The sequence below is a fragment of the Apteryx rowi genome, unplaced genomic scaffold (genome assembly GCF_003343035.1).
Source record: "Apteryx rowi isolate R43461 unplaced genomic scaffold, aptRow1 scaffold_340, whole genome shotgun sequence".
Taxonomy (NCBI): domain Eukaryota; kingdom Metazoa; phylum Chordata; class Aves; order Apterygiformes; family Apterygidae; genus Apteryx; species Apteryx rowi.
The window spans coordinates 945,065-972,765 of record NW_020449864.1 but is presented as its reverse complement, the minus strand read 5'-3'; the positions used below and the strand labels follow the sequence as shown (position 1 = coordinate 972,765).

The 27,701-nt window shown below is 35.9% G+C and overlaps 1 protein-coding gene across 1 annotated transcript in view; it reads left to right on the top strand.

Annotated features, from left to right (window-relative positions):
- Positions 1–347: 347 nt before the first annotated feature.
- The window catches only part of FAM19A5 (family with sequence similarity 19 member A5, C-C motif chemokine like), a 359,554-nt gene continuing 332,200 nt past the window's right edge, over positions 348–27,701 (top strand). Inside the window, exon 1 of the mRNA XM_026072408.1 lies at positions 348–459. Coding sequence (XP_025928193.1) covers positions 348–459 — 112 coding nt within the window. The remainder of the gene's footprint in view (positions 460–27,701) is intronic.

Sequence of the window (27,701 nt, the reverse complement as noted above, 5' to 3'; positions counted from 1 at the left end):
AAATTTAAAAAAAAAAAAAAGGAAGGCTCGTTTGTGGGACCTCGTCAAAGCTCGGCATCCCGCCAGGCGTCCCGTCCTCCCCGCCCCAGATCCACCTCGCTCGTGAATCTCGCCACCGTAATGGGAGGAAACCTGGCTGAGGCCACGAAGTCTTGCACACTTTAAGTCGCCTTGGCTTTCTGGCTGGAAGATGCTTCCTGCAGCAGGACCGCGTGGCTGCTGACGTGCCCCTGGTGTGTGGAAGATGCCTTGCTTTGGGATTACGCCTGGAGAAAGGCCATCAGTCAAGGGGAGAGCTGGCTGGTGAACCTCTCTGACTTTTCCCACCCTCCGGGGAAGTGGCTTCAATGGCTCCATCTCCCAGGAGAAGCAGTAGGAAAGATGCCAACGCCTTGCCAAGCATGTCCTCAACTCTCTGGGCCATCATGATCCTGGCTAGTCTCCTGATCGCTTACTGCAGTAAGTACATATTTGCCCTGGTGTTTTTCCTGGACGTAAATCCACACCCTTCCTGTCTGAGGTGATGCTTCGGGCAAAGGCCAAGATCTGAAGCAGCCAGGCGTAGCTCCTGCACCTTAGACTTACTGCCTCTCCTCCTCTCCCCTGCTCCCGCTGCCCCATGATAAAGCAGGTAGACCAATGCTTTAATATTGCTGTTTCTTGGGAGCATCAGGTGTCCTTAGGTTGTAGATGTGGCATTTCGGATCCAAACAGAAACATTTCTTGCATCTTATGAACAAACTTTTTAGCTGTAGTACCTGTGATCCAGTGCTTGCTGTTTATTATCAGATGTTACCAGCTCTCTTCAGGACTGCTCCCTCTTCATACACACTCTCTTACTCTAATCCACTTTCCATGAACAGGAGCTATTTTGTTTATGTTAACTCCTTTAGGAAGCGCGTACTTAGTCCAGTGACAGATGTCTTAACATCACTGCGATCATATGTGATTCCCTGACTGTGAAATTGCATTGGAACAAGCCCCAGAGCTTCCTTAGCACATCCTCAGCAGCACAGTAAAGCCACGCTATCAGTTTTAGAGCTGCTACTAGATGAGCAGTTGAGTTTTGTACAGTTCTTTTGCAGGCTTGATAGATTCTCTGCCCATTAATTGCACTGGTTTGACATCTGCAGGAATCAAGTGTCTGGAGTATTAATGCTTTAAAACGTCTTTATTTCTTCTTGCTTCATTTTAATGCTCTTAGCAACTGTAATTTTCAAGCAGTTATGTAATATAAATACAGTTAATGCCCATACTGCTGGGGAATTCAAGTTTGTCCATAGTACCAGAGTGGGAATCTTTCAGCAAGAAGAACAGAAAAAAAACAGTTTCTATGCAATAATAATAATAATAATAATAATAATAATAAGTAATTTATCAGGAGGGACTAGCACAACTTTGCCAGAATGAATCTACACTGTATTTTCCCAACCAGAGCTGACTGTGATCTGTAATTTACCTGTAGTGTGTATGCCTTTCATTAGCTGTAGCATAAAAGACTTTGCACTAGGCTTGTCATGTTGAGCTGTAATAGGTGTAGGTAATGATGAATAGGAAATGTGTTCTGGTTTTCAGGAGCATGCCTACTGCATTTCTTAACCCTCAATTGCATTCCCCCCAGCCTTATTATACAGGTTGGAAAAACAGAGATATTTCTCTATTTTTCTGAAACAAGATTGTAATTGGATAACATAAGCTTTAGTTCACTACTTTGCATGTTACAGGGACTCTTGATACTGACATTCATTCACTGCCTTAACAGTGAAAGAGGCTTATCCCATCAATAACATTTTCTTTAATTCCTTTTTGTAATTTAATACATTTTGCATTATACTTCTCATTAAAAATCATATCAAAAAAACACACTTTAAAATACTTCCATTTTGTGCTTAATGCCATATTCGATGTGCTAATAAATGGGTGTAAAAAGGGTGTTCTAAACAACTTAGTGAGATTTAAAATAATTTATATGCATACTGGGAGATAAGTGCCTCAGAAAGTGCATATTGAAGGATGAATTGTTAAAGTGTAAGGAGAATTCAGCTGGATAATAGTAGTTGAAAATATTAAGTTTGCATCAGAAATCTCTGGAGGGTCCCAGGATTTTTATGAGAATATCCAAATTCTTCTGTGAATATACCTTCTACAAGCATAGCCTAAGAAAGAGTTAACTGTGAACTCAGACACTTAAAAAATGATTTATTTTCAACAGTGGAGTTGAAAGAGTTAAGAACTGAAGGAAAGAAGTTGTTAATTTGAATTGTTAGATCTTGTTCATTATTTATTTTTGGTACTGTTTACTGATGCTGAACAATGCAAATGTTAGCTGATGTTTGAAGACAATTTCTGGTGTGCTTAAATGATCATTTTCTAATGACTTCTATCAGCCAGAATAGATGGTATTCCTCAAACATGTAGTACACTCTTCATGCCATATAGAGCTGAAAAACACCATGCAGCATAAAATATGCAGTGTCAAAACACTCCATCATTTATGTAATGTTTCACTGATTTGATAACTCTGATTCCAAATGTTAATGAAGCATCATTTACATCTTACCTGGTTGCTATAGTATTTGAAAAATTGTTAAACTGTTTTTGCCCTGTGGAAAGGGTGAAGATGTCTAAAAATCAAGGAAAAAATTGTGGAGATATTTCTAGTAAATTTTATGAATTCTTCTCAAAATCATCTAGGGTTTATTCAGGCCTTTTTCTTCTGATGCCTTATTTTTTGAAAAAAAACATAATTTGGAGGGTAGCAATGTTTTAAGGATAACAATCTTGCTGTATTTCTTAAAAAGTAATAGAAAAGTATTTGCTTGAATGTAAGGTGTTCCATAGTTTTTTCACACATCTTATAGTTAGATATATGGAACTATGCTAACTTATATCTCTTACATCAAGCATGAAAAACAATATAAGGTGAATATGTTATTAAAGTAAATACAATACCTCATATCTGATTATCTCACACTGTATCATTTTACTGTACTTATGTCAAACCCTGCAGCTTCAAAAAATCAGAACTTTTATATTTTTCTATATTTTTATAACACTATAAGCAAAACTTTCAGTCTATCTTGCTTATTTTCTTTTTTTATTTATTAGCCTGACTAAGCTTATGCAAAATCAGTTATGTGAATGTTTCTTCCCCTTCTTATTAGTGTTTGGATTTTTATTTCTGGGAATATATTTGCTGTACAGCACAATCATCCCTATTAGTGGCAGCAACCAGTGAATACCATACTCTCAGTTCCACTTGACAGCTAAACAGATATTTATAAAGCGTGTCCAGGATATATATGTGCAGTCCATGAGACTTTCATTTATACTTTAATTTCTGAAGCCAATTATGTTCTCTTTGTCATGGTAAAATGATAAGTTGACCATTTTTTTCTTCCTTAAATGTTTAGATTATACTTAGGGATAGTGGCTCCATCCTATGGTGGAAGAGAAACCTGCATCAAATCAATTAGGTTAGTTGCTATAGTGATAAATATAGTGTAATATTCTCCTCCCAAAGAAAAATGTTCTGATTTGGTGGGCTCTCGACAGAAGAAGGCAAACATGAAGTAGCTAAAATAGTCTGTTTATATAAGCCCACTTCTATCACAACTACCAAAGAGTTAGTTTACTTACCAGAAACACATGTAAATGTAAAAACAGTCTTGAAAGACACTATCCTGGTACAGAGTGAACACCTTGAACTGCGATTCAGAATTATAGGAGCTGTTAAATTTTTTGATTCCAGGCATGAATTCAGCGTACTAGTTTCATGAACGGTAGCAGACCAGGGAGAAGTATCTATAAGTTTAAGTTGTTTCTGTGTTGTGAAGGTACATGGATTTTTTTTTCTCTCTCTTTCTGTTACTGGTATTTACATTTTCTCATGTTAGCAAGTTTGGTCAAATTAAGAAAATTTTATGTGATATCAAAGCTGTATGCCAGCTGTGTCATCAGAAATCTAAGCATGTTTTCAAATCAGAGTGAGTTTTGAGTGCGTTTATTGAGTTTGCGTTGCTGTAAATATTGAGGTGCTTGTATTTGGCATGATTTTTGTATGTAAATGATGACTCTTTAAAAAATGTTTGAATCAGCTTTAGCAAAGTTGTGGCAGTTATGAGTTTTTGACTTTCCTTATTTTATACTGTTGCATAAGCATAAGGAGTAGAACATTACATCCCCATGGTGTGATAGGTTTTGCTGTTTAGGGCAAGCAAAACAGATTATTGAAAGGCATTACCAAAACTGAATGCTATTTGGAAAATTCACCTTCTTGTTTTAAATATTCCATTTGGAAGACAGTGTAATATGAAGCCCAGTATTTATGCTGAATCAGTGGTGATAATACTAAAAAAAATCATCCAAAGTCCAAAATCAAAATTTTTCCTGTAACTCTACAATTATGCTTGGTAAAGAGATGTGCAGCTTCTTTTACAGTTATGAGAGAAGAAAAGAGGAAGTGTTCTCCTAATTCATTATTTCTTTTGCTTGCTGAATGCAAAATAAAAACATTGCAATGATGAAATACTGACAGGTCATATTAAATGACTGATACTGCAGTCTCACATTTAAGTCTGTGGAATTTGCTGAGCAGAAAAAATCAAACCCTTAGTATAAATAAATGCAAAAATCTCGAAGATTTGATGTGGTACTATGCAAAATGTAAATAATTCCCTTGCAAATTATTATTATACTGACCTCACCTGGAACAGATCTTATTCATACACATTGGGTACTTATTTGAGAAGTACAATTTTTTCACTGTACTGTTCTGGAATTACTTTCTTTAGAGAAAACAAAGGCTATTATGGTCTTTAGGCCTAAGTGTTCTTTTATGCTATTTAATACCCTCAGCAAGGATGTCAGTTAGCTCTGACTGTCGCCTGGAAACCTCTCCAACATGCACTACTGTAGCATCACACATAGTTGCTGAACAGTCGTCAAATGATAAATGGTCACTACTGATTTATGTTGGATGCAAGTAAGTGACCTCTCAGTGAGGGGCTACAGCTCCTATTACTGATCCTGTATCATCCAGATCACTTTTTCCGCTTTTTTTTTTAAAAACAAATGAAAAAGACAGATTTATTAATCTGTACAAATGATCTGTAGTTTCATTATATTTTCTGCAAGATTTACTGTGCTGGTATTTTCCCCAAACTCTGCACATTGACTAAATGTAATGTATAGAGCAACTGTCAATGTTCAAACTTTCTTCAGTCAAGTTTGTGTATAGAAATCAAAAATAATACTTTTATGGCATTAAATAAGAAAGATATTAAAATTCAGTCTCTTTATGCAACACCCCAGCTGCTCCTTTTTGAGAGGGTTCACTTTTTGAATTAAAAGGGGTGCTTTAAACTTAATGGCCTCTACAACATACCACCTGTTAATGTGAGCACCGAACTGACATTTAGGCTATCTGACCAGTTGAGTTGTAATCTGTCCAGATGATCTACTACATAGATGCAGCTGGCACTAGCATGAGAACTGTCTTCTTGTCATTGCTTTTAATAGTGAATTCAACCCTTTAAGGTTGGGAATTATCATTTACAGTTTCTCAAATGTATTTGAATTCTGTTAACTACGACTTCGGTTGCAAGTATAACAACTGATACAGATGGATATATTGGGAAGCAGAGATGGAGGGAGAACTACAAAGAAATGGATATGTTAATTAAATATGAGGATGAGGAGTCTCCCAGTGGGACTGATAGGAGAGAGATTGAGACCACTTTGTCTTACTCTTTTTTTTTTTTCCTGTTTATTCAATACACAGTGATGTTCATAGCATATACTATTAAAAGAATATTATAAGCACGGACTAGAGCCCCTTTGTCATGGACAAGTACATAATGACAGTCTAGACTGTGTCTTCTTTCCCTCTGCCCCTGTTAATCTTTTATTCTTTGCTTAGTGACTCCATTGAAGAAGTAGTGAGTCCTTCACTGCGACCAGCCTTGTGAGTGGGCATTCTGCTAGAATGGGGAGGGATGACATTTCTCAGTTTTTAAATGTAATTTATTTTTACATCTCCTGCTTTCTTAGTGAGTGCTCTAACCATAAGATTATTATGTGAAAAACATATACCAGCAACTACACCAGTGTCTGCCATGCCAAATATGTGTTTATTAGATGTACACTTTGCCTGTTGACTTTATGGCCTGTGTCTTATTTTAGGCCTTGGATGGACTGCTTTTGACACGTTTCTTCAGACACTTGTTTGCTCTCAGATACAGAAAAGTACCTTATCTAACTCTGGATGAGGAACATGGTTATTTTCCAGAGTGGTCTCTAAGCAACAAAACTTTTGGTTCTTTCTCGATTAACAGCTAGTTACCAAACATCCTTCTGGGTTTGGAATCTCTTCGCACTTCATTTAGGTACCTGTGGCCCAATACAACAATAAAGAAGTTACTTCTGTAGGATGAAATATAATTTCTTGTGCTAAAAGGTATGCTACTGTTGGAGAAAATGTGAAGTATAGCTAGGGAGACGTCTGTGTCCTATTTTACCTGCAGCTACCATTCTCTTCGAGGCTGTAGGTTGATACGATGTATTTTCAGTTTTGATGTTCTCTGCCTTGTTCTCCTGTAGCCCATCTTAATGTGTGCTTTCAACTTATCCTCACTTTTTTCATCTTTAAGAGCTTTCCACCACTGGCAGCTCCTGTTCCTCTAACAAGAGTGTGTTTTAACAAGGCAGAATCTTTTGATATTTTTAGGATCATATGTCTGGCAAAATAAAGCCTTCGGTCCTTGTCTAGGACTGAAAGTAGCGACTCAAGTTATGACCCCCTTGTTCTGTTTAGTGCTTTGAATGCTTGGAATGAGGACTGACTTTATGTTTAATCTTTTCTATTTTGTGTGGAGGTTAATTCCAGAGCAATGATAACAGATGTGTTCTGTATGTATTTCATGTACCAAAGACTAAAGAAAAGCCCAGAGCAGAATACTTAAGAGATAAGTAACATTTCACATTACAAGTTGTGTTGGTTGGACTGATTTTCATCTGTTGTAGAGCAGAATCGTAGTGACTATTTGTGTTAAGCATAGCGGTAGAATCAGCTAGTTCCATTAGCTGACAAAGCTGTATCGTTTGAGATGATCATATGAGAAAAGGGTCCTGAATTCTTACAGAAACAAGAAATTACTGGATATGAAAAAAAAGTTTGATTTCTGAATTCTATCAAAAAGAAAAAGAAGGCAATTTTTATTGTGCTCTCAGTAATCATAGCTGAATTTATAGTGGCTTTTACCTTTGCTCTTAGAGCTTTTTTTTTTTTTCTGATTATCTTAGGACTTTGATTTTGACAAATGTGTTTTAAGAAATGTCACTTTGACAATCTGTGATGCTATTAAGTCCGTAAGCCTGTACCACTTTTGAAACTTTCAGAAGTCTGCACCCCTCTTAGTGAAATATTTAATTTTTCCTCTGAGCTATGCTGATGCAAAGTTTGGCAGAATAACTTAGCCAGATGATAGAAGTGGGTTTATGCTAAGCTCCTGCACTTTTCATTAAATGGTTGAAATGCAAACAGAAATGCAGACATATACTCAGAAATACTATGGGAACAGTGACTTCTGGCACTTCTTGTTATCTTGCTTTCAACTAGGCTAAATATGAGTGTAATGGTCATTATAGAAGGTTATCTGGTACTGATAGCATTCTCTGGTGTTAGTGAAAGGGCTCAGAGGTTTCTGTTTTTGTTGAAACAAATAAACTTTGAACAGACACTTTTCTACCACCTGAAAGAAGTGTGTCATGTTAAAAAAAAAATCATTTGAAGTGTGTTTACTTTTCCATTCTTTTTGTATAGTGGCATATTCCAAAGTAGTTTTGGATATAGACTTGAATCATGAAATTACAAAATTTTTTACTGAATTGAGCTAATGTACTAATCTGAGTTAATACTGAAAATAATTTATTGAAAACGAATCAGAAGTGTATACCAGAGATTCTTCTATGTACACTGCCAGTACTATTTTATTGAACGTTCATTTTAAGGTAAGAGAATATGTATGTGTTTGCATGTATGTGTGCTCAATGCAAGGCACATCAATAAATAAATAAAAAAAACCCTGATACACTCTAGAATTTATTCACACTGAATGTTAAAGGTGGTAGTTTCCCTGAAATTGCCTGATCCAAGGCATTTGATTTAACACATCATCTTTATATATCCTAATACCTGGACTTGTTTGGTCTTCCTGAGTTTTTTTTGCCTGGAAATTCACCTACAAAATTTAGGACAAAACTGTGGTGGTATGGTCTGAATCTGTCTAGAATGCCTGCTGTCAGCTAGAATATTTTTATCTTTGGGCCTGTAATAATAATAATAAAAAAAGAATCCAGGCAACTAATGATACTTTAAAGATATCTTTTAAAGAATTTCCATGGATGTTTTTTCTATTAGGCTATCAACTGCAGCTAGAAAAAAAACAAGCATATATGTTCTGGAACTCAGATCCTATTGCATTAAAAGGTATGACTGGAAAATACATACAGTTCCCTCTGAGTAAGATTCATCTTTCCTTGCTTTAGAGTTCTGCAGTATAGTCATCTACATCTGAACTTGTTGCAATCATCTCCTTTTAAAGTCAATGGAAAAATAGACATTTTTAGAGTGCAATTCATGTGACCCGTTTTAGATATCTGCTGTAATTTGAGCTAAATTGTGCTGCATAAGTGCCTGTTTCTGTAGACTATAAAAATGCCTGTTTCTGTTGACTGTAAAAGGAGCTTAGAAAACTTGCTTAATTATTAACATTTATGTTATCAGATGAATCCAGTCTTTCATGATTGCCTCTTTAAAATATTACTTGTTTTATTTTCAAGCCTCATACTTAATATTTAAATGTTTAATGCTAAGTAACTGGTTCTGTATTGGGGTGGGGAAGATAAACCACAGAAGCATAGGCTTTGATACAGATCTGTTAAGACCTTAGGTCAAGATCTGTACAAACTGAGGGATATGGTTGGCATAAATTACTGGGAATTTCTGAAAACATCTTTGGAAAAGTCTTGTATCATGAACATTTTTTGTAATTTGTTTGTCTTACTGTAATTTCTCCAGTTTCATTGCAAGTATTTTCATGCTCTGGTTACTCTAAAAATAATGTCTTGCCCCAAAAGGTGGAAGCAAGGTGAATTTTAGATCAGTGCTCCAAAGGTTGCCCACTTTGCCTTTGTCATCTTCTCATTTTGTAAGTCTCTTCTATAGAAAAGATTGAGCACATTTGCACCATGCAACTTTTTGCAGTGTGCTTAAGGCATAGTTAAATCACTTTTATCTACCTTATGATAAGAAAAATTTTAAAAGAGTTGTACAATGTGTATGTATATATAAGAAGCTGTAAGGGCAAAGAAAGACTGGAAATGCTTGTCTTGATTACTTGAGCAGGTAAGGTTTTCACTGAGCATTAAAGTGCCACCACCACCATCCCCCATCCTCTGGAAACTAAAAGCTATTTATGAAAACAGGCTTATATTAAATGGTTGTCTTTCATGACATGGTTTAATGACCTGAGGTGTTCCTCCAATTCCACATTCTTCGGTGTAAATGCTATTCTTACAATCCTTGTCATCGAGAGAGATTTGTTGTCTTCTATACTCAATTCTTTTATCAATATGGTTTTGTTCTAGGAATGTTACCTACTTTTAACCTTTTCCGTGACACATATGCTCAACGCTGTTTTTTCATTCACAGACATTTTTTGCTTAACAGCTGGGCAAATCTGTTTTTGCTGCCTGTACAATTAGAACATCTATATTAATCCTGTCTAAAATGCCATTATCTTTTAATATAATCTTTTTTAGAATGTCTTGCTGAAGGGACTTTTTAAGGCTTTATGGTGTTACATGGGCTCCCTTTCCCATGCTTTCACAGAGTCTTGTGAAATGCTCCTGTGAACTGTTAGGGTGATAACAAGTTACATGAACTGCCACTTGTAATTATAATAAATGGATTTCAGGTATTTTAGATATAATTCCAAGAAATTAGTTTTAAAACAGTTTATAATTCTTGAGTTGCTGGGATTTCAAAAGCAATCCCTATGAAACAGCTTAATCCTTATCTTTTTCCCTTTTGACATTTGACAGGAGTATAGGTAAGCCAGTGTATCCTTTGACACAAATTTAACATTGACTTTATAAGACTGATTTTGCACTGAATATATGTAAGACTGAGAACTGTTGCTTAATAATTTATCAGATGATTTTTTTTTTATATAGAGGGAAGGGACTTGCTTCAAAATCCTCAATTTCACAGAATGAAAGTAATCTCGTCCTCTTGATGTTTTAATATAAGCACAGATGCAAAATAAAATGAAGCTACTGCCTATCTCATTCTTTAAGTGAAGCCCTTGAAATTTCTGTGTTTTATTTCTCCATCAGCTGTAGACCAAATTTGTAAAAATGATGAAAACATTTCCTACATTACCTTATTAGAGCACATTCTCCATATATTGTGCTGCTTTTCTCTTCACTACTTGTAATAACCGATGTCTACTTCCTTCCTGAGAGCTGCTTTTAGAATTTGATGTCAGTATTGGGAGTATTGGGTCCCAATAATAGTTTTGCTACGTTTTTTCACTTCTTTTTTATTTTTCTTAACTAAGGTCAAGTGAATCAGCCTTACTGTTTGTCTTGACGCTTTTGGAAGCGCTTGGTCTGTTACTAGGTCTGACAAGTACACCTATGTGAACCGTGTTGGTTTGCCAGTGACTTCTCAGACAGATCAACTTGATATATGTGTAGGGACTTTTTTTCTCTCAACTGCTAGCCATGAAGGTGTTTGGGAGTTGGGGTTGCTCGTGCTCGTTCCACATGCATCAGGTTGTCTGCCTGTGATGGGGCATACAGTAGGTTTGCATGTGAGTATCTTATTAGAGCTTAGTAAACTGGCAGTGTTAATTGATAGTGCACAGAGTATATAACAGATCCAAAATTAGAGTCTAACTTTTCTCCTATAGTTTTAATTATATTAAATGTATATTAATGTACATATAAGCAGATATGACTATGAACAGAGGATTAGAATTGAGCTTTTGAGAAACAAAATATGCCTTCACTTTCAATGCACGTAATTTGGATAAACATTTTAAGTTGCCATTCTATCATTGTTTGGAAGAGGGGTGGGGAATTTTTCAGGCAGTACAAGCAATATAGCATTGTAGGGAAGTACGGTAGAACTGCATGTTTAAAGCAGTCTCCTGTCATGTGACTCTTACATGACTGAAATGCTGGAGAGCCCTGTTTCATGCCATTCAATTTAACAAGGATGTCTACATTTCAGATACGTGATAATATCATTCAGGTTATGCATGTTTTGTGTTACAAAGCACACCTGTGTTTTGGCTGGATAATGTATGTTTTTCCAGTTATGGAACAGGAACAGCTCTCTCAAAAGTGTATGTCGGGAAGCTAGAACTTAAAACAGACCCAGCTGCTCATGGTCCTTGTGTGAAAGGGGTCAGGAAAAAGTAATTTTTGGCTGACCACATAAAGCATATGGAATGAAAATTTCAAATCTTTCCTGTAAAGTCAAAGGACAGTGTTTCTAATGTAGGCTTTCTGTCTGTTTCATGTTCTGCTTTCTGCTTTCTGACTTACTCTTCTCCTGTCTTTATTGGGACAGTGTATATTTCTATAAATGCACATATTTATTCCCAAGACGTAGCACTGTAACTGAACTTAACTTGAGTTATGGAAATATAACAATATTTCTCACATCTCCAAATTCATTATTTTATTTTTTTTTCTGAAGAGGAGAGATACCCCCCCTCCTTTTTTTTTAATGGGAAGGTAATTTGGAAACCCCAGTTAAAAAGAAAAAAAAATACATTTAAAGAAAGGAGAGAGGAAGTTAAATTGTGAATTTTGCTTGCTGACTTGTGAAAAAGAATTGGAAGTTGGATTTTAACTTGGATTTGCTGACTTTGACAGCATTTCTTTAAAAATCAACCAAGTGCTTTTCAAATCCAGTACAGCTGTCAAACAGGCAACCAGAGGAGAAAATTCTATACATTTAAAAAAAAGAAAAAAAATATGAGTTCATACTTAAGCTTATTTATGTGCTGGTTGCTTTTCCTCTTCCAAAGTCTCAGGACTGACTGATTTATAAACACATGGATACACATACAAGTAAGCCGTATGATACTCCAGATCATCCATTTTAATTTTACTTCATTGGAAACGAATGTATCCTATTGGTTAATTTATATCTTGTCTGGATTTTTGAGAGGAGTAGTTGTGTTTCATTTAGGAATAATTTGATCAGTAAAGAAATGTAGTATGTTTTTCTTCCATGACTCTTTTCCCCTAAGATCATATCAGAGCACTTCAGTATTTAAGTCTTGATAACACCAGTTCTTTGTCTTTCAAGGACTGCAAAATAAATAGCTTTACTGATCTATAGGGCGTTAGATATGGTTACAGCTGCAAATCATTTAAAGAAAGCTAGGAGTTGAGTTGAGTGCTTGCTTGCCAGCAAAGTGGGTAGTGAATTCTGTATCCAGCCTTGTCTCTGTAGCACCTTTTCCAGAGGCATCTGTGTCTGAAGCATTACTTGCTGACTAGCAAGCTGTACCTAAGGAAGGTGAGAATGCCCACTTCGATCCCTTTGCTTAATGAAAGAACTGTCTTAGAGGAGTTATTAAAAGCTGTTATGGACCATCAAAATGTTGATTCCCAACATCTGTAGTACTTTAGTTGGGAGGAAAAATCATAGGAAAGTCAGTATTTTTTGGAAGGTATGTTGGGTAACTAATTCAGTTGCTGCACATACTAACACAGCTGGAATCTCTTCCAGGAGGTTCATCCACTATTGCAACATCCTGCTCTAAAGAATACAATAGCAATAACCATAGAAATGTATTTTATTTCATGTTGAAAGTAGCTGTTATTGGGGCTATACTCAGGCATGAAAAAATAATGTTGCTTGATATATTTAAAACCTGCATATATTATCAGTTAATATTATTCCAGGAAAATGACCGTAACGTTGATTTCCTGACAACAAGGCTTTTGAGCAGGCTTACACACACAAGATGAGGAATAATATATTGTCTGTAAACAGTTGAAAAGACTCCTTTAAAATCAATTGTAGATAATGAAAGAGAATTAATGGTGAAGAAAGACGACATTCATTTATTTCTGAACTCTGATTTACGATGACTGATGGTGAAGCGACACATTGGTGATTTGCATGAGCGTCTGAGCCAGTAAAGCTAACAAAGCCTTTCATATGAGCTTCACAGCTTCAACATGTGAAATTCATGCAAATGTTATCAAAATATCTATCAAACTCTACCTATTTCAAACCTGTCTGATTATTTTATTTGGTAGCTCTTACTTCTATATAAACAAAATATACACCTTTTCTTGAAAACAGCTAGATTTCTAAAGGTAGTTTTGGGATATCACTCTTAAAATATGCTCACTGTCAGTGCAAAAACATTTGAAAACTTTTTCATGTATACATTGAGCTTATACAAATACTGGGAAATTAATATTTTTTGTTCCCAGACTGTCTCTTTTTGAGAGTGATTCTGACTGTTTTTATAAAAAGTATATGCATAGCCTGAGCCTCATTTTATAGTAGGCTTTTTTTCCTCCATTGCCTGACTAGTTTCTATACATATGAAAAAGCAGCTTTATGGAGAATGAACTTCAGTTTACCATGAGGAATATTATCTTACACTAACAAAATGTTTCTGAACATAAATGTATTTTATATGGATGTTTCAATAACATGGAGGAAAAGTGTTTGTGGCATGTTTTTTGCAGGACAGGCATAATGCAGCAGTTATTTTTGCCTTTGATAAAAGACTTACTACCTCAAGGAACTTAAAGTTAGATTCTATTATTTTTTAAAGAAAAGGGAGTACAAATCTATGAAACAAATTCTTTTGAGTAGCAAATTTGGCTGTTAGATGAATCAAAAGAAACTGGTCTTTTTGACACTTCAGGTATGAGGTACATACTCTAATTCTGTGAAGCTCAAAAACAAGTGTCAGGTAGTTTTATGGGCCCATTACCTTTCAAGTTCATAAAACACTGCCAACAAGAATGTCCCTCTCTCTCTTTCTAGGATAAATAGCTCAATTAATTTATAGAAGTCTTTCTTTTTTTGTGTAAGAGAAGAATGGACAATAAATTAATCTAAATAAATTGGGTTTGTATTTTATTCAGTTAGTCTTATTTTTGTTGGAATTAGTATCACAATAATGCTAGCACTTTCATGAAACTTTTTTTTTTCCTTACACTTCAAGAATGACAAACTTAGATGTTTTCTTAGAATGGAGATACCAATAGACGTTACTTTCACAGACCAATGTAGTTGTTTGAAAATTTGAAATTGAATTTTGTACTGTTTTCTATTGCTTGATGAATCTTTTATGTTGCTGAGCACAGACTTTTGCATTTTGGAGCTTTATTTTCACATAAAATCACGATTCCATCTTCCTCCCATACATGCTTATGGAGATGGTGACTGTATCACCATGACTAGCCCATGACTGGAAAGCAGATGATCTTCCAGTCAATTTTAGGGGAAAATCAGTGGGATATTTTTTGCTGCCATGGCTTTCTGAGCCCAAGATGAGGAGGTAAAGCCGTCTTTGAAGCTGTGAACCGATTTAGTGGCACAATCATCTTTGGAAATGGGGGTGAGTTTGGTGAAAGTTTGTTCTTCAGAGCACTTCTGTGAGGCTTCAAGCATTATTTTGGCCTTCCTGGATTTAGTTTTTTCCAGCTCTTTGAACTGGTGCTTTTTATGGAATTTATTATGTACACGCTTGGCACAGTGTAGAGTTGGATGTTGTGTGTATACTATGCTACTAGCACTCTAGATCTAGATCCTGATGCAGGATGGATAGGAATATGATCACAGTAAGAGACTGAAGATGGTAGAGAAAGAAACTGCTTATAATATCCTGAGTTTGGTCTGAGAAAAATGACCCAAGTCATTTCAGGCTATTACTGTTTACCCTCTGCAGCTGTCTTTGGGATGGACGCAGGAGTGTTTGGAGATGAGCAGTACCTGAACTGCCAAGTCTGTTAGAATGAATATGACTCTTCTTTCTTTCCCTGTAATGAGGAGGTCATCCAGCAGAGCAACAGGTGCTGTCGCAGCCCGGTGCCCTGGTCTGAAGCCCAGCTGACAGGTGGTGTTAGACAGGAGGGTTTTTTACTACTTTCTTGAATAACTTGCTTAGGAAAAGGTGATCAGATTCTGGCCAGCAGCTGGAAACATGCCCAGCGCTGGTATATCAGACTGTTGCATGAACAGTCTTTCCAAGTTAAACTAATATAAGGTACTTTTTTGTACATGCATGTTAAAACTCAAGATCAAATTGTTGTAACCGCATTTAGAGAAAAAAAAAATTACCCCAGTAGTTAGAAAATGTTGTGTCAGATTCTCCATAGAAATGTCATTGATTTGACCCCCTTTCAAAAGAACAGTGCATTTGTTAAAACGGTGGAAAACCTGAGAATGCTTACTTGTACTTGGTTGACATGGGAGCAAAATAAAAGAGTAAGGCTTAATCTTCACTGTGTCTCCGTACATCTTTTGTTCCTCGGATATGTAGTTCTCCATTTACAAAAATTGTGGTAAAAAGCTTAGCAGATATTAATTTGGAATTTTTTTTTTAATTGATCATGTTGTTAGAACATGTAATAAAAGAGGGAGAATGAGAGAAAAGGAGAAAGGTGACTAAGTGGCTACTTTATGTTCATACTTTCAGACTCTACTTTTCAACAGTTTCCCATAAATTTAGGTAGCTGCTGTAGTATGTGAGTGACTGTAGAACTTATTCTAAGATGAAATTGTGTATCCTTGGCTGCTGATATGTGTGAATAGGCCAACAGTTTATATTTTTTGTTCACTTTCACATTGATTAATTAATTATTTAAAAAGGTTCTGAATCTTAATAAATTTATTTCAGTGCTTTGCTAGTAATGTTCTAACAACCTATTGGCAACAGCAATTATTCCCAAAGTTTAAACCATTTTTCGCTAAAAAGGATATGATTTTTTAAACAGCTACTTCTCCTGCTTTCCAGATAGTAAAGTTAGGAGTGCAGCTGTTTCCTACTAAATGAAAAGTATTAATCATTTCCTTTTACTTATAAAATCAAATAGCTTTTGCAGTAGTCTCTGTATGTAGAATTTGTTGTTTGGCTGGTTTTACTGTTTTAGAACAAATGATATAACCATAGCATCATTCAATACAATCTGAGTCTGGGACATTTTGTGTTGCAGTCAAAAGTTGAAATAACATCAAAGAATGCGTTACATCTAATGCTTCGAGAAGCAAATATATTTGGATTGCATACATCAAGAGAAAGGTATTTGGGCTGCATTTAAAAATGCTATGGATATGGTAGAGGATGAAGTGTAACACCAGTGGATGATGTTGAAGACTGAAGCATGGGAAGTATGAAGACTGAATGGGGACGAGCTACAGTCAGACAAAGTACAATATCATGTGTTCATTAATTATCAGCATGAATTTCTGCAAGTTCAGAGGAAAGGAATGTCTACTGCAGAAGAGAATTTTAGAAGTGCTTTGCGTGTTTAGTCAAACAACAGCTGAGAGATATAATGATGAGTACATCAGAAGAATAAATAACAAAGAAACTAAAGGCCAATGTAAGCTCAGGATTAAGTGGATATACACTGATATCAAATTAAATTTGAACTTAAAAGAAAGAACTCTGATTATCAGAGGAAGGAGATTTTTGAATGTCCTTCCAGTGTAGTGCCAGGCAAAAAAAAAAAAAAAAAGGTTTAAAGTGGGACTTAATTGACTTACAAAAAGATGGTAATACACAATGGTCTGTGATAGCAAGACACTGGTTTTGATGACTCGAGGAGTTCTCTTCCAGGCATGTTCTTATATAATGATACTGCTTTTCTTAACATTAGGCAACTATGAGGTGGTAATATCTAACTGTTAACTTATTACAGTGTGTTTTCAACAAACAGTCCATTATATCACTCAACTGCTAGTCTTTAAGGCATTATGTGCCAAAGCAGTTCAATACCTCATCAGAAGTAGACCCCTGAAGATTCCCCTAATACTGAATTTCCCAAATTGTGGGTTGTGCCTCTCCTGGGCAAGTCAGATGGGGGAGAGCAAGAGGTTCCCAAAACTGAGATGGGTTCCTTTAGGGCACATCCTATTTGCATTTGGGAAGGGTGGAACGTGCATAGGCTGGCTTTCCCTCGAAGCAGGAAACATACTGTGGTAGGGTCTAAACCACTGCCAGCACCAATTGCCAGTAGTTCATGGTGTAGATGATGATGTACAGTAGAATAACCAGCCAGCAAAATTTTTTAAGTGTTCCTATATCTGAGTATTTTTTGGTTACTTGGTACAAATTAGAACAATTTGCTGTATCCAACGAGAGTAAGAATGTTTTACAGCCCTTGGTTCACAGTCACTTTAAGTCACCATAAACTCAAGCAGCTGCCACACTGAGAGCCCTATCAGGAAAATGATCCAGATCCAACATATTTCTCTCTCTCTCTCTCTCTCTCTCCCCCTCCCCCCCCTGCTTTCCCTCCATTCCCTCCCCCCCTTTCCTCTTTGGTCAAGTTAGTTTTGAGACAGATGGTTTCCAAGAGTGCTAGGCCTGTCATAAGGATGTGGGTAGGAATATGTGGCTGGGATGAGGGAGACGTTATACTTTCTGCTGACAGTCTTCACTAAAGTCATAGAATTGACCAGGGAATTGCAGCCTGCATCTCCTGAAATCTCTTGCATCTTGCTTAGCTCCTTTGGATGGGTTGATAAGGCCTTTTAAGTTCAAATTGCAAGAGTTAAAGCTGGAGTCTCTTTTGTTTATATTGTATCATCAGTGAAAACGTACTAATCTTTAGGACTTCCCAAAATGAGTCAGTACTGGGAGAGGCCCCTGTCTTTTGGTTAACATTTGTTCTGTTGATAAAACACATTCAAGTGCCCAAAGTTGTCTGGTATTTTTTGATGATTTTTTTATGGACTGCAAGTGTATTTAGTTCCATTCTTTTTCTGTGCTGAAACATAAGAACAAATGTACTTGGTCATATCAAAAGGTCATTCAGCCCAACTAACCTCAGCGCTAGCCATAAACAGATACCTAGGGAAGTGTAAGGACAGCACAAGGATATATGATGCTTCTCCTTCTCAGCGCCCAGCTGTTTTCTGCTGAGAGAGTCCTGAGCTGGATGAAGTTTTTAGGGATTTAGTAAACCTCAAGGGATTTCTCTTCCATTAACTCCATTTAGTATAGGTCTTGAGAAATGAAGTTATTTCTTGTCTCCTGTAGTTTATGGGATCATCAGACACCAATATAACTGGTGTAATTTAGAGCAACAGTATTATGTCCTAAATTTTGTCAAGCTGCAATGGGCATAAGGATCATGAAAACACCTGTTTGCTTTAAAATGATTTTTTAATTTCTCAATACAATGGATAAGGCTTTAGGCCACTTTCTGCTCTCTTAATTCCTGACCATCATCTAAGATTCTTTGTCACATATTTTGCTGAAATCTTCATTAGGGAATTAGAACATATAATGCTATATTCGAGAATACAGGTACAAATGTCATGATGTTATGAATATCAAGCACTCCCCTATCAGTAATGTATTTTAAATGTTCTCTCTTTCTTCTGCTAAATTCAGAATAGTATATTCTTTGTGTGTTTCATAAAGCACATATTTATTATGCATTCTTTGAAATGAAATTCTATTCTGAAATTCTTTTTTCTTTTTCTTTTCTTTTTTTCCCTCAGTGCAGAAACACCATCAGGGAAAATAGAATTTTTTAGGGTGATAGAAAAATGTTCAGTTGTGTAAGAATTTGTTACAAAATTCCATTTTAGTAGAGTAGTTTTAAAGACGAACAACAGGAAGTAGTTTTTAGCTAGGATTGAAAAAAAAAAAAAAGGCCTGCTGAAAGCCAGCAGCAGTGGAAGGCTGAACTTCACCAAGACTGTCTAAAAATGGGATTATGCAAAACTGCTTGAAATCACTTTTCAACTCAAAGATGTCAGAGTGAATCTCTAAATCCTGACTTTCACTCTGGTATTACAATGAATAATGAGCACTCCTTATTTCACATGTCTAGTTGATCAAAGTAGCAGATTTCAGAAGTCTCACTGGGCATATCTTTTCTTGTTGAAATGAGGACTGAGATTGACTTTGGTATTTTGATTCTTTAATCAACATGAATTTTATAAACTGCAGTTTATTTCCTTTTAACAGACAATCCTATGAAATCTTGTGAATATTTAATGCCATCACATCTTCTCAACTATTTTAAAACTATTTAAATCATTTTCTTATTAAAATGCTTACAAAGGATTTTTGTCATTTTCTGCAACTCTAATTTAAAGGAACGTTTTGGATTATGACTAAATTCTTTTACTGAATAAGCATAAGATCTGAGTCAATGTAGAGGTGACAATCCTGAGCTAGCATCTGCTAAGCACTGGCAAAATGTAATACTTATGCAAAAGCCTATTACATTGACCTCATAGTCAATGGGTTTAAGAGAAACATCCCTGGTGAAAAATCACAGCAGAAACATTCTGATTGGCTTAACAATACTGTTACTATTAACTTTATAGTGCACTACCTAAGGAATAATTAAACCAGATGGTGTGTTAAACCCAACTGAAAGAATAAAGACATTTTTACTTGTAAGTTGATCAAAATTAGGTAAAACAACATATGTTCATGTGCATTACGATTCCTTTAACTACATATTAACTGCTTTCCTTAATATTCTTCCTGGTGATCCGAGAACTCTGCCTCTTGTAAAGCAAAACACAAGCCCTCTTTGAAATCTTCCTGTCTAACTCTCTGGTCACTCATACCCCTGTGTTGCTTTGTTTTTGGTATAATTTAAATAAGCAGGTTGCTCGCTGCAGCTTTCTCGAATTACATGAGATTAAAATGCAGGCCATTTTGGGCCACATTCAAATTATACAATTTAGGGCAGGTACATGCAAAAAAGGATTGGAGATTGCCTCTAAAGAAGCACAGCTTGCACAAATGAGCAAATTACATTTTATGCAACAGATGTTAAGGAGGGAATTACAAATACTCTATTTCCTGTTGTATTAGTACTAACTTACCACCATTCCTCTTCAGCAATACCATGCAGGGCTAATAATACAGAATAACACACCACACCACATACATTATAACTAAAGTGTCTCTGCTCTCTGTGAACCAGAGCTATGTTACATTACTCCCCAAAGCATAAAGCACTATTACAATTACCTTGTCATATCAATAACTCTCTGCAAGCAGTGACAGTACATCTTTCTTCCTGAGAATGGTCTGGTCCTGAATGGAATGCAACTTATGGAAATAATGTAGTCCCATTGCTTGAACTGATATAAAATTAAATGTGAGTGGAAACATCCAAATGAGATTTATGATCATAACGCATTATGAAATAAAGTTTTATCTTTACATCTGCTCTTTACCTAGGTGCTTGTAAAAGCAATGCAAAAGATTCATAAAATGAAGTTGACTCTTTCTCAGTTTTGTGGGGGATTCTGAATAACAAGCTATTTATGGGCTCCATCATTTTATATGCTTCAGTGTTCCTAATGTAAATTACTCCTTAATCACAACTACCTGTTCAATCAACTTAGCAGAGCATTGAGGTGGGAGTAAATATCTCTTGTTGTGTTTGGATGGGCCTTCATTAGGATTTTTTTCTGGGAGAGCTTTTGGTGGCTGAGGTGGGCGAGAAAATTTGGATTTTTTTTGTCTCTTACTTCCCTCAACCCTAAATTTTGTCTAGTTATGAAATCCATAGCGTCAGTATGAGTTGTATTACAATTTAATAATGTTAAAGTTTTCAACTATGGAGACTATCTTAAATAGAAAGGACCCTTCCTTGTTTCTATCTAAATGGAGAATGAGTGCAATAAAAGATAAATTAATACACTTCACAGGTTTAGCAATTTCCTATGCATATGCAAACCAAGGCATTTATATCAGCATGTATATCAAGGCATTTACATCAGCACAATTTGCATATAAATAATATATTGCACAACAAGTGTGTTGCTGTTGGAGATGCTGCAGAACTTTATTGGATTTAATACTTATGTAAGGACTCATTATTAGCTAAAGTCAAGCCTCATGCAGTCAACATACTAGTTTGACTCTGTACAGGATGCTGCCACCTTATTTTTTATTCTGCTCCTAACATTTTTGTCATACCAGTTCTGTACCTTCACTGGGCGTCAGTCTTGTATGAAGCAGGTCACTGTTACAGAAGAAAGAATGATGTGAAAAGTACAGTCCTGCTGCCCTTCCAATTATTCAACTAATACTGAAAGTACTGAGAGTTTTCAGGCTCTTCCAGTCTAATCTTGTTTCTGGGAGAATTAATTCTGAAAGCAGTGACAACCATGAACTTAACAAAATTCTTATAAATACAATGAATAGTCTATTGTCGGACTTTTGCCCAACAAAACTGCATTAGTAGCATTAAAAGATGACCTCTTTGTGGAAGGGAAGGAGGCCACATCCCTGTTCACTGCTCAGTTTGCATGAGCTTTGTAGAGTACTGTGCTGTGCCAGCTCTGATCATGCCTCCCAAGAGGAGGGTTTGAAGGGTTTGAAGAGGAGGGTTTGATGTAGGCTCTGTGTTGTTTAATAAGTAGCTGCAAGAGGTCCTCAGAGAACAAACAGTTCACCAATAACTTCTGCTCAAGGTGTAGGAAAAAAAAAACAACTGTGTTATTAGGTAAGGATGTAGCCACAGTAACTTCATCCAGTGTTATGGTAAGAGTGAGAAAAACCATGCTTACTTACTTTCTTCTCTGATTCTCAATCTGCTTCCACTTCCATGGCAAGTCCTTGATCCTTAAGACTAACTACTGCACTATTTAGAGCAGTCATCTTCCCACAGTTCTTGGTTAGGAAAGAGAGTTGCTCCTTTCCTGGAGCATGAATTAATGTAGCTCAGAACATAGTTGAATAAGACCTGGAGGTGAAACATTACTAGAGAAGGATGTTGAGTGACCTACAGAAGAAAATTAGACCAAGTCATATTTTGACTATTTCTGACCGTATTTTATGTTTTTAGCCTACACAGAGCTTCGTAGGACTTGTAAAGTATAAAATTGAAAATCTTTCAAACACCCATTAAATCTGGTAGTAATGGCTACTTTGGAAAAGCTGAAGATAAGATGTGTTGCAGAGACCTATGAAATGAATCCGTTCCTGAGGAGACTCTACTCAAATACTTTCCTTTGCAGATGGTGTCCTAAAACACAAGCCTTTTCTTTCTCTGCCACAGATTATCTCTAGCCATGTGATAGAATCATTCATCTTTAGTGAGTTTTTAAACCAGAGTGACAGAGAAATGCAAAAGCTGTAAAAAGATACATAGAATAATAACAACAAAAAAAGATTACACAACAAAAGATTACATCAAAGTATGAAGTTCTCATTTCTAACTGTGCCTGGAATCAATCACCACATTTTTTAGAGGTGCCCTGTTAATGTTAGTAGAGATAAAAACTAATTAAAACCTACAGAAATTATAGTAAAACAGTATTCAAATGCTTTCCTAACTCCATATAAACATCCTAGAACTCTACATGAATGTGATTATATTTTAAATTCAACAAGACCTTTTCATAAATGTTTGACCTTGTTTTATTAGGCAGCAAGGAAACTTGCCCCTTTCTATTTCTGGTTATTGTCAAAGACTAGTGGGTCTTACTGCTAACAGTTGATGGTGCCATGAACAAGGTGAACGAGCTAAACACTCAGTAGTCTGAAAGGAACAGGGTATATTCTGAAAATTATTTGCACTTGCACACAAAAATAGATCTTGATCTCTTTTCTTTCAATCATGTTTTTTTCTCCATTGCCTTAACCTTTTAGTTTCTTTATCAGTTCTGTTCACTCACTTATGCTAGTCTTTCTACTTGATTTTCCCAGTAAAGGATTTGGGATAAAAGACCCATCGGAAAGATACAACACAACATTTTGTATAGCATTAAACACAGAATAATTCTGTGCTTTATACTGTCTCAAGGTAATTCAATGTTTACCAATAAAGTGAGTGCAAGCTAGTTCTTCACAAAGAAGTCAGTGCTGATTTTGAGTAGACCCAGCCTGATTTATGAAAAACAAGGTTGTTTTTGAAAGATGATATGACAGACATGTCATATGCAAGAAGAAAAAGAGTGGTGCACCAAAACAGACTGAATGTTGTAGCAAATCTGCAAATTATACAGACACACAAGTCAAAAAGTTACATTTATGCCAAGCCTGCTTTCTCACTGAAGGGATCTTTACATTGCAAGTTGTGTTTCATTAAATAGTGTGGTAAAACACTGCCACTGTTGCAAATAACAAACAAGCAAAACCACCAGTCTTTATAAAACACCTATTTTCTGCAACTGTTAATGTATGTTCTCTTTGGAATGTGGGTCTAAGAATGCAACTATTTATTTACAGTAACAAGAAACCTGTCCATCAAACAGCCTCCTTGCACAAACTAACAAAACTTCCCTTTTACATGAGGAACTTTTTGCACATGGAAACATTCAATTCAAAAATAGGTGGTAGTAATTTTTCATAGAAGCAATTCTGCTCTTTTACAGATGTGGTATAGCATGCCAAACGTATAGCCTATATTGGACCAGAGACTAGTGAGTGGAATTCTGACTTAAAGCATCCGTAACTAGATCCCATTCCTGCAAGCCAGGTGTTATTTAGGACCAAAGTAGCATTTTTCAATTGTGGATATTTAATTTTCTTTTCAAGTTCCATTTCTAAAAACTGAAGTACTGAGTGGATGCTTGTTTTGCAGTAATGTCTCCCAGCAGCTAGAGATGCAGACTTTCTGCAGCACAAGTTTCCTTCCTTGCAGAACAGTGAGATATCGAGAAGAACAAATGTGATAATGTTGGCATCAGGGGAACTGGAGGTTTTGCACAACTTACTGTACAGATATTTCATTCTTCAATTCCAGGTGTTCTGTCTTATACACAAGATAAGGCAGAGGTGGCAAACTGAATGCTTGCTAACTCTGGTTGTTGATCTGGTTTCGAAGGGCTGGGGACTACAAATCCTTGAATGACAAGCATGCTCCCTGACTTCTTGACATATAAATAGTTCAATTAAAATTCCATAGAGAAGTCTTTCAGAAAAGTACCCACTTCAGGAAAGTAAAAAAAAAAAAAAGAGAGAGAGAGAAATAAAAGAAAGAATCCTATTATAGTTATCTCTAAATTCCCCAGATTTGACTCAGATGTCTGAAACACCATCAGTCAATTTATTCTCCTATTCATTCAAATGCGCTGAAAACATTTAAGTGGTACAGAATGTCGTAGAATATCCAAACCTGTAAGACAGCTTTCTAATTTGATCTAACACTTGAAAATTGTACTCAGAGGTAACAATATGAGAAATTGCCCTTAATCAGACCAAGGGTGAATCTAGTTTAGTATGCTGTCTCTGTCAGTGGCAACAGGACAGCACATGAGCCTGGCCATTTTCTACAGCCCGGAGTCTGTTGTTTGCATGATTTATTTATCTTGAGCATCTGTGTCCACAGTAGATAACCCAAGGCAATAATTTTTCATACATACTTTGGTTTTGTGACTCCCACACTATGTAAAGAGCTTACTGTGATTTTACTGTATTTCTGTTAGGACAAGCACATGGCCTAAATATAACAGAGAGCTTATTTAGAGTTAAAATGTAATTTGGACAGCGTATCACTGAGGTATTTGCATATGAGTGCACCTAGGAGAAAAGACCTGGTCTTGTTTCCCACTAATATTCATTGTGTTGTTTTGTTCAATGTCTTAAGGTATGATATTCCTACCATTGGACACAACAGTTTTATTTAGCTCTTTGTTGACTAGGGAGATAGACTAGAGGTCTGACTAGAGGGACTGTCTTCTTGAGCCATGTACCTAACAACAGGCTGTATTCTCTTAAAAGAACTTACATATGATGCCTGAACTTGTGCTTATGTCTTCTGCTGTAAGCCATATATTTTATAGTCTGTCACCATTTAACTTAATTTTCAACAATGGTCAGAGTTTGGAAAGTGATAGAGCTTTTTTTTGTTTGTTTGTTTGTTTTTTAAAAAAACTTCTTTCAAGTGCTATATAGATGTAAGAAGATTTACTGTTTATTTTTAATTTGGCACAGGATTCCAAAGCAAAACAGGAAAGCTCTGAAGACCCTTCTGATTTAAAGACACTATAAATAATCAGATATTAATACCTTTTTAAAAGCAACCCACCATTCCCATCCCCAATCCTGTTACTGCAGTCTCTGCTAGTATCTGTGAAATCTGTTACTATCAAAAATGCACTTCAAAGACTCTTTAGAAGTGGTTAGTGTTCAGGTTTTGAACTTCGGTATGGAAATACTGATACATACTGCCAGAAATGCAGCTATAGTCAGTTTTTATTATAATAAAGAAGCCTTTAATTCGGCAAGGGTCACTGACATTTTTTTGACTCTTAATGCAAAAGTTTCACTTTATACTAGTAATTAGTGTAACAACAGTAAAGGAGTTCTGTGTCAAGTCCCAGCACAGAACCTATCCTCCAAATCAGTATTAGTGAAACTCTGCTGGGGAGAGGTAGTGGATGAGCCTTCTCCCTCAAAGTTTTACCTTTGCAGGTGAATGAAAATGTTACATATAACCTGTTTGCATTATTGACAAACTGCCACAAGCCATTGAGGACAGTAGAAAAAAATAGAAATGCAGTCAGATTTCTAGAAACCAGTTAGAATCTTGGAAGTTCCTGGCTGTGCTTTGCTGTAATGAACAGTGTGTTAATAAGGTACCCTAAATAAATGCCTACAGTTTACTTTAAATTTGAAAATTAACACTGAATCAAAAGAGACTGGGTAATTTTTCATTCAACCTGGAAGGCTATTTCCTTTCTGAACTGATACTTAAAATACTGATGTGTGATGCTAAAAGGTAAATTATTTTGAGCTAGGTTGAATTTAAATTTCATTGAATATTTGTTTGAAATAGGGATTCAACATTCATTTCTTTCCCTTCTGTTTGAGGATATATCACTTTTAATAATTCTGTTGCCTAGTGCCCTAATCTGTTTATTCCACTATAATTTAACTTGAACAATGCTGCTTCTATTCAAAATAAACAGATTTGGTATGTCTGTGAAATAGACTTATATGTAGTAGGATGCTTTACCCTCTACAAAAGCTCGGAGGTTTCTGAATGCTTAAGAAATGATAATGCCAGTGGATTTAGCATTTGTATATCTGCAGGCTCATGCTTATTCAGTTGTACCAAGGCAGCTTAAGCTAATATCTAATCTTCTTATGGAATAGTTCTCCCTGTAATAACAGGATTGTGCATAACAAGCTCAAAAAAATGTTTGGCTCCAACTGTTGTGCGAAAGCAAGGAAAGGAGGAGTTGCTTAACTTTTTATTGTTTATAAAATCTGTAATTACCATTATCCTTGTTTATTCAGGACAAACCAAGAGTCATGCTGTGATGCCATGTACTCAGCTCATAGGAACTAAGAAGTCATGAATAGATTATTAAAAAATGTCAACCTTAATGCTCTGCGTTAATGCTACTATTCCATTAAAAGGGGAAAGAGGAAAAGGTGCAGAAACATGATACTGTATTCAACTTAGGTATATGGCAATGGAAAATTTGGGTGGAATTCACCACATATTACAAGGCAAGACAAATTAAAAATTCTAGCAATCTTTAATGAAAAATAGTGTTCATTACCTAGTTCATTGCCCAGTGTTCATTGCCTAGTGCCCTAATCTGTTTATTCCACTATAACTTAACTTGAACAATGCTGGTTCTATTCAAAATAAACAGAATTGGTATGTCTGTGAAATAGACTTATATGTAGTATATATGCTACATATATTTTTTGTTTTTGATAAAAAGTATACTAGCTATTTTCAACTGTTTATATTTATTAAGTATGGAGCAGATATCTAAATGGCATTATCTTAACCTCCCACATTTTAGGAAAAAGAATGAGGTGGCTTAGCTGTATGGGAAGATTTGAGTTCATTTTGCTCAGCCTTTTAAATTATATTCCATTGGCAAAATTGCCTTAGACTTCAAGGAAGGTGGAGGTCCTCTACAGTGGAAATGGGAAGCCAAAGGAGCTATAACATGAGTTGCATGTTTTGCAAAAATCTAGGAAGAGAGTCAAAGGGTGATGTAGGAAGGAAATGGTATGGGGGGATTGGTAGTTTTGTTGTTGTTGTTTTTTCCAGTGTAAAAGGCTAAGTAAATCTCTCTCTTGTGCGTTTCATTGATCCCATTGATGAGGTGAAATAACACAATAGCCCAAGATGAATCTACCTCCTGATCTACCTCCAAAGATTGTCTTCTCTTTAACAAAAAATGCAGCTAAAACTGTCTAAGGAGAAAAACAGTAAGATCAGCTCTTCCTACCCAGCTCCACAACAGGTTCATATCATCTCCTAAAGTTAAATGACCTGATCTTGTTCCCGTTGTTGCCTCATATACAAAGACCATGTTTTTCTTTCTGTCAGCGGTTTCTAAACTTATACTCATTTTTCAGTGTCATAAAAGAATACCAAGTTCTTTTACTGTAGGATTTTAACGGTTATAAAAGAATCAATTACCTGTATTTAACTAGAGAAATGAAGAAAGCATGGTATGAATT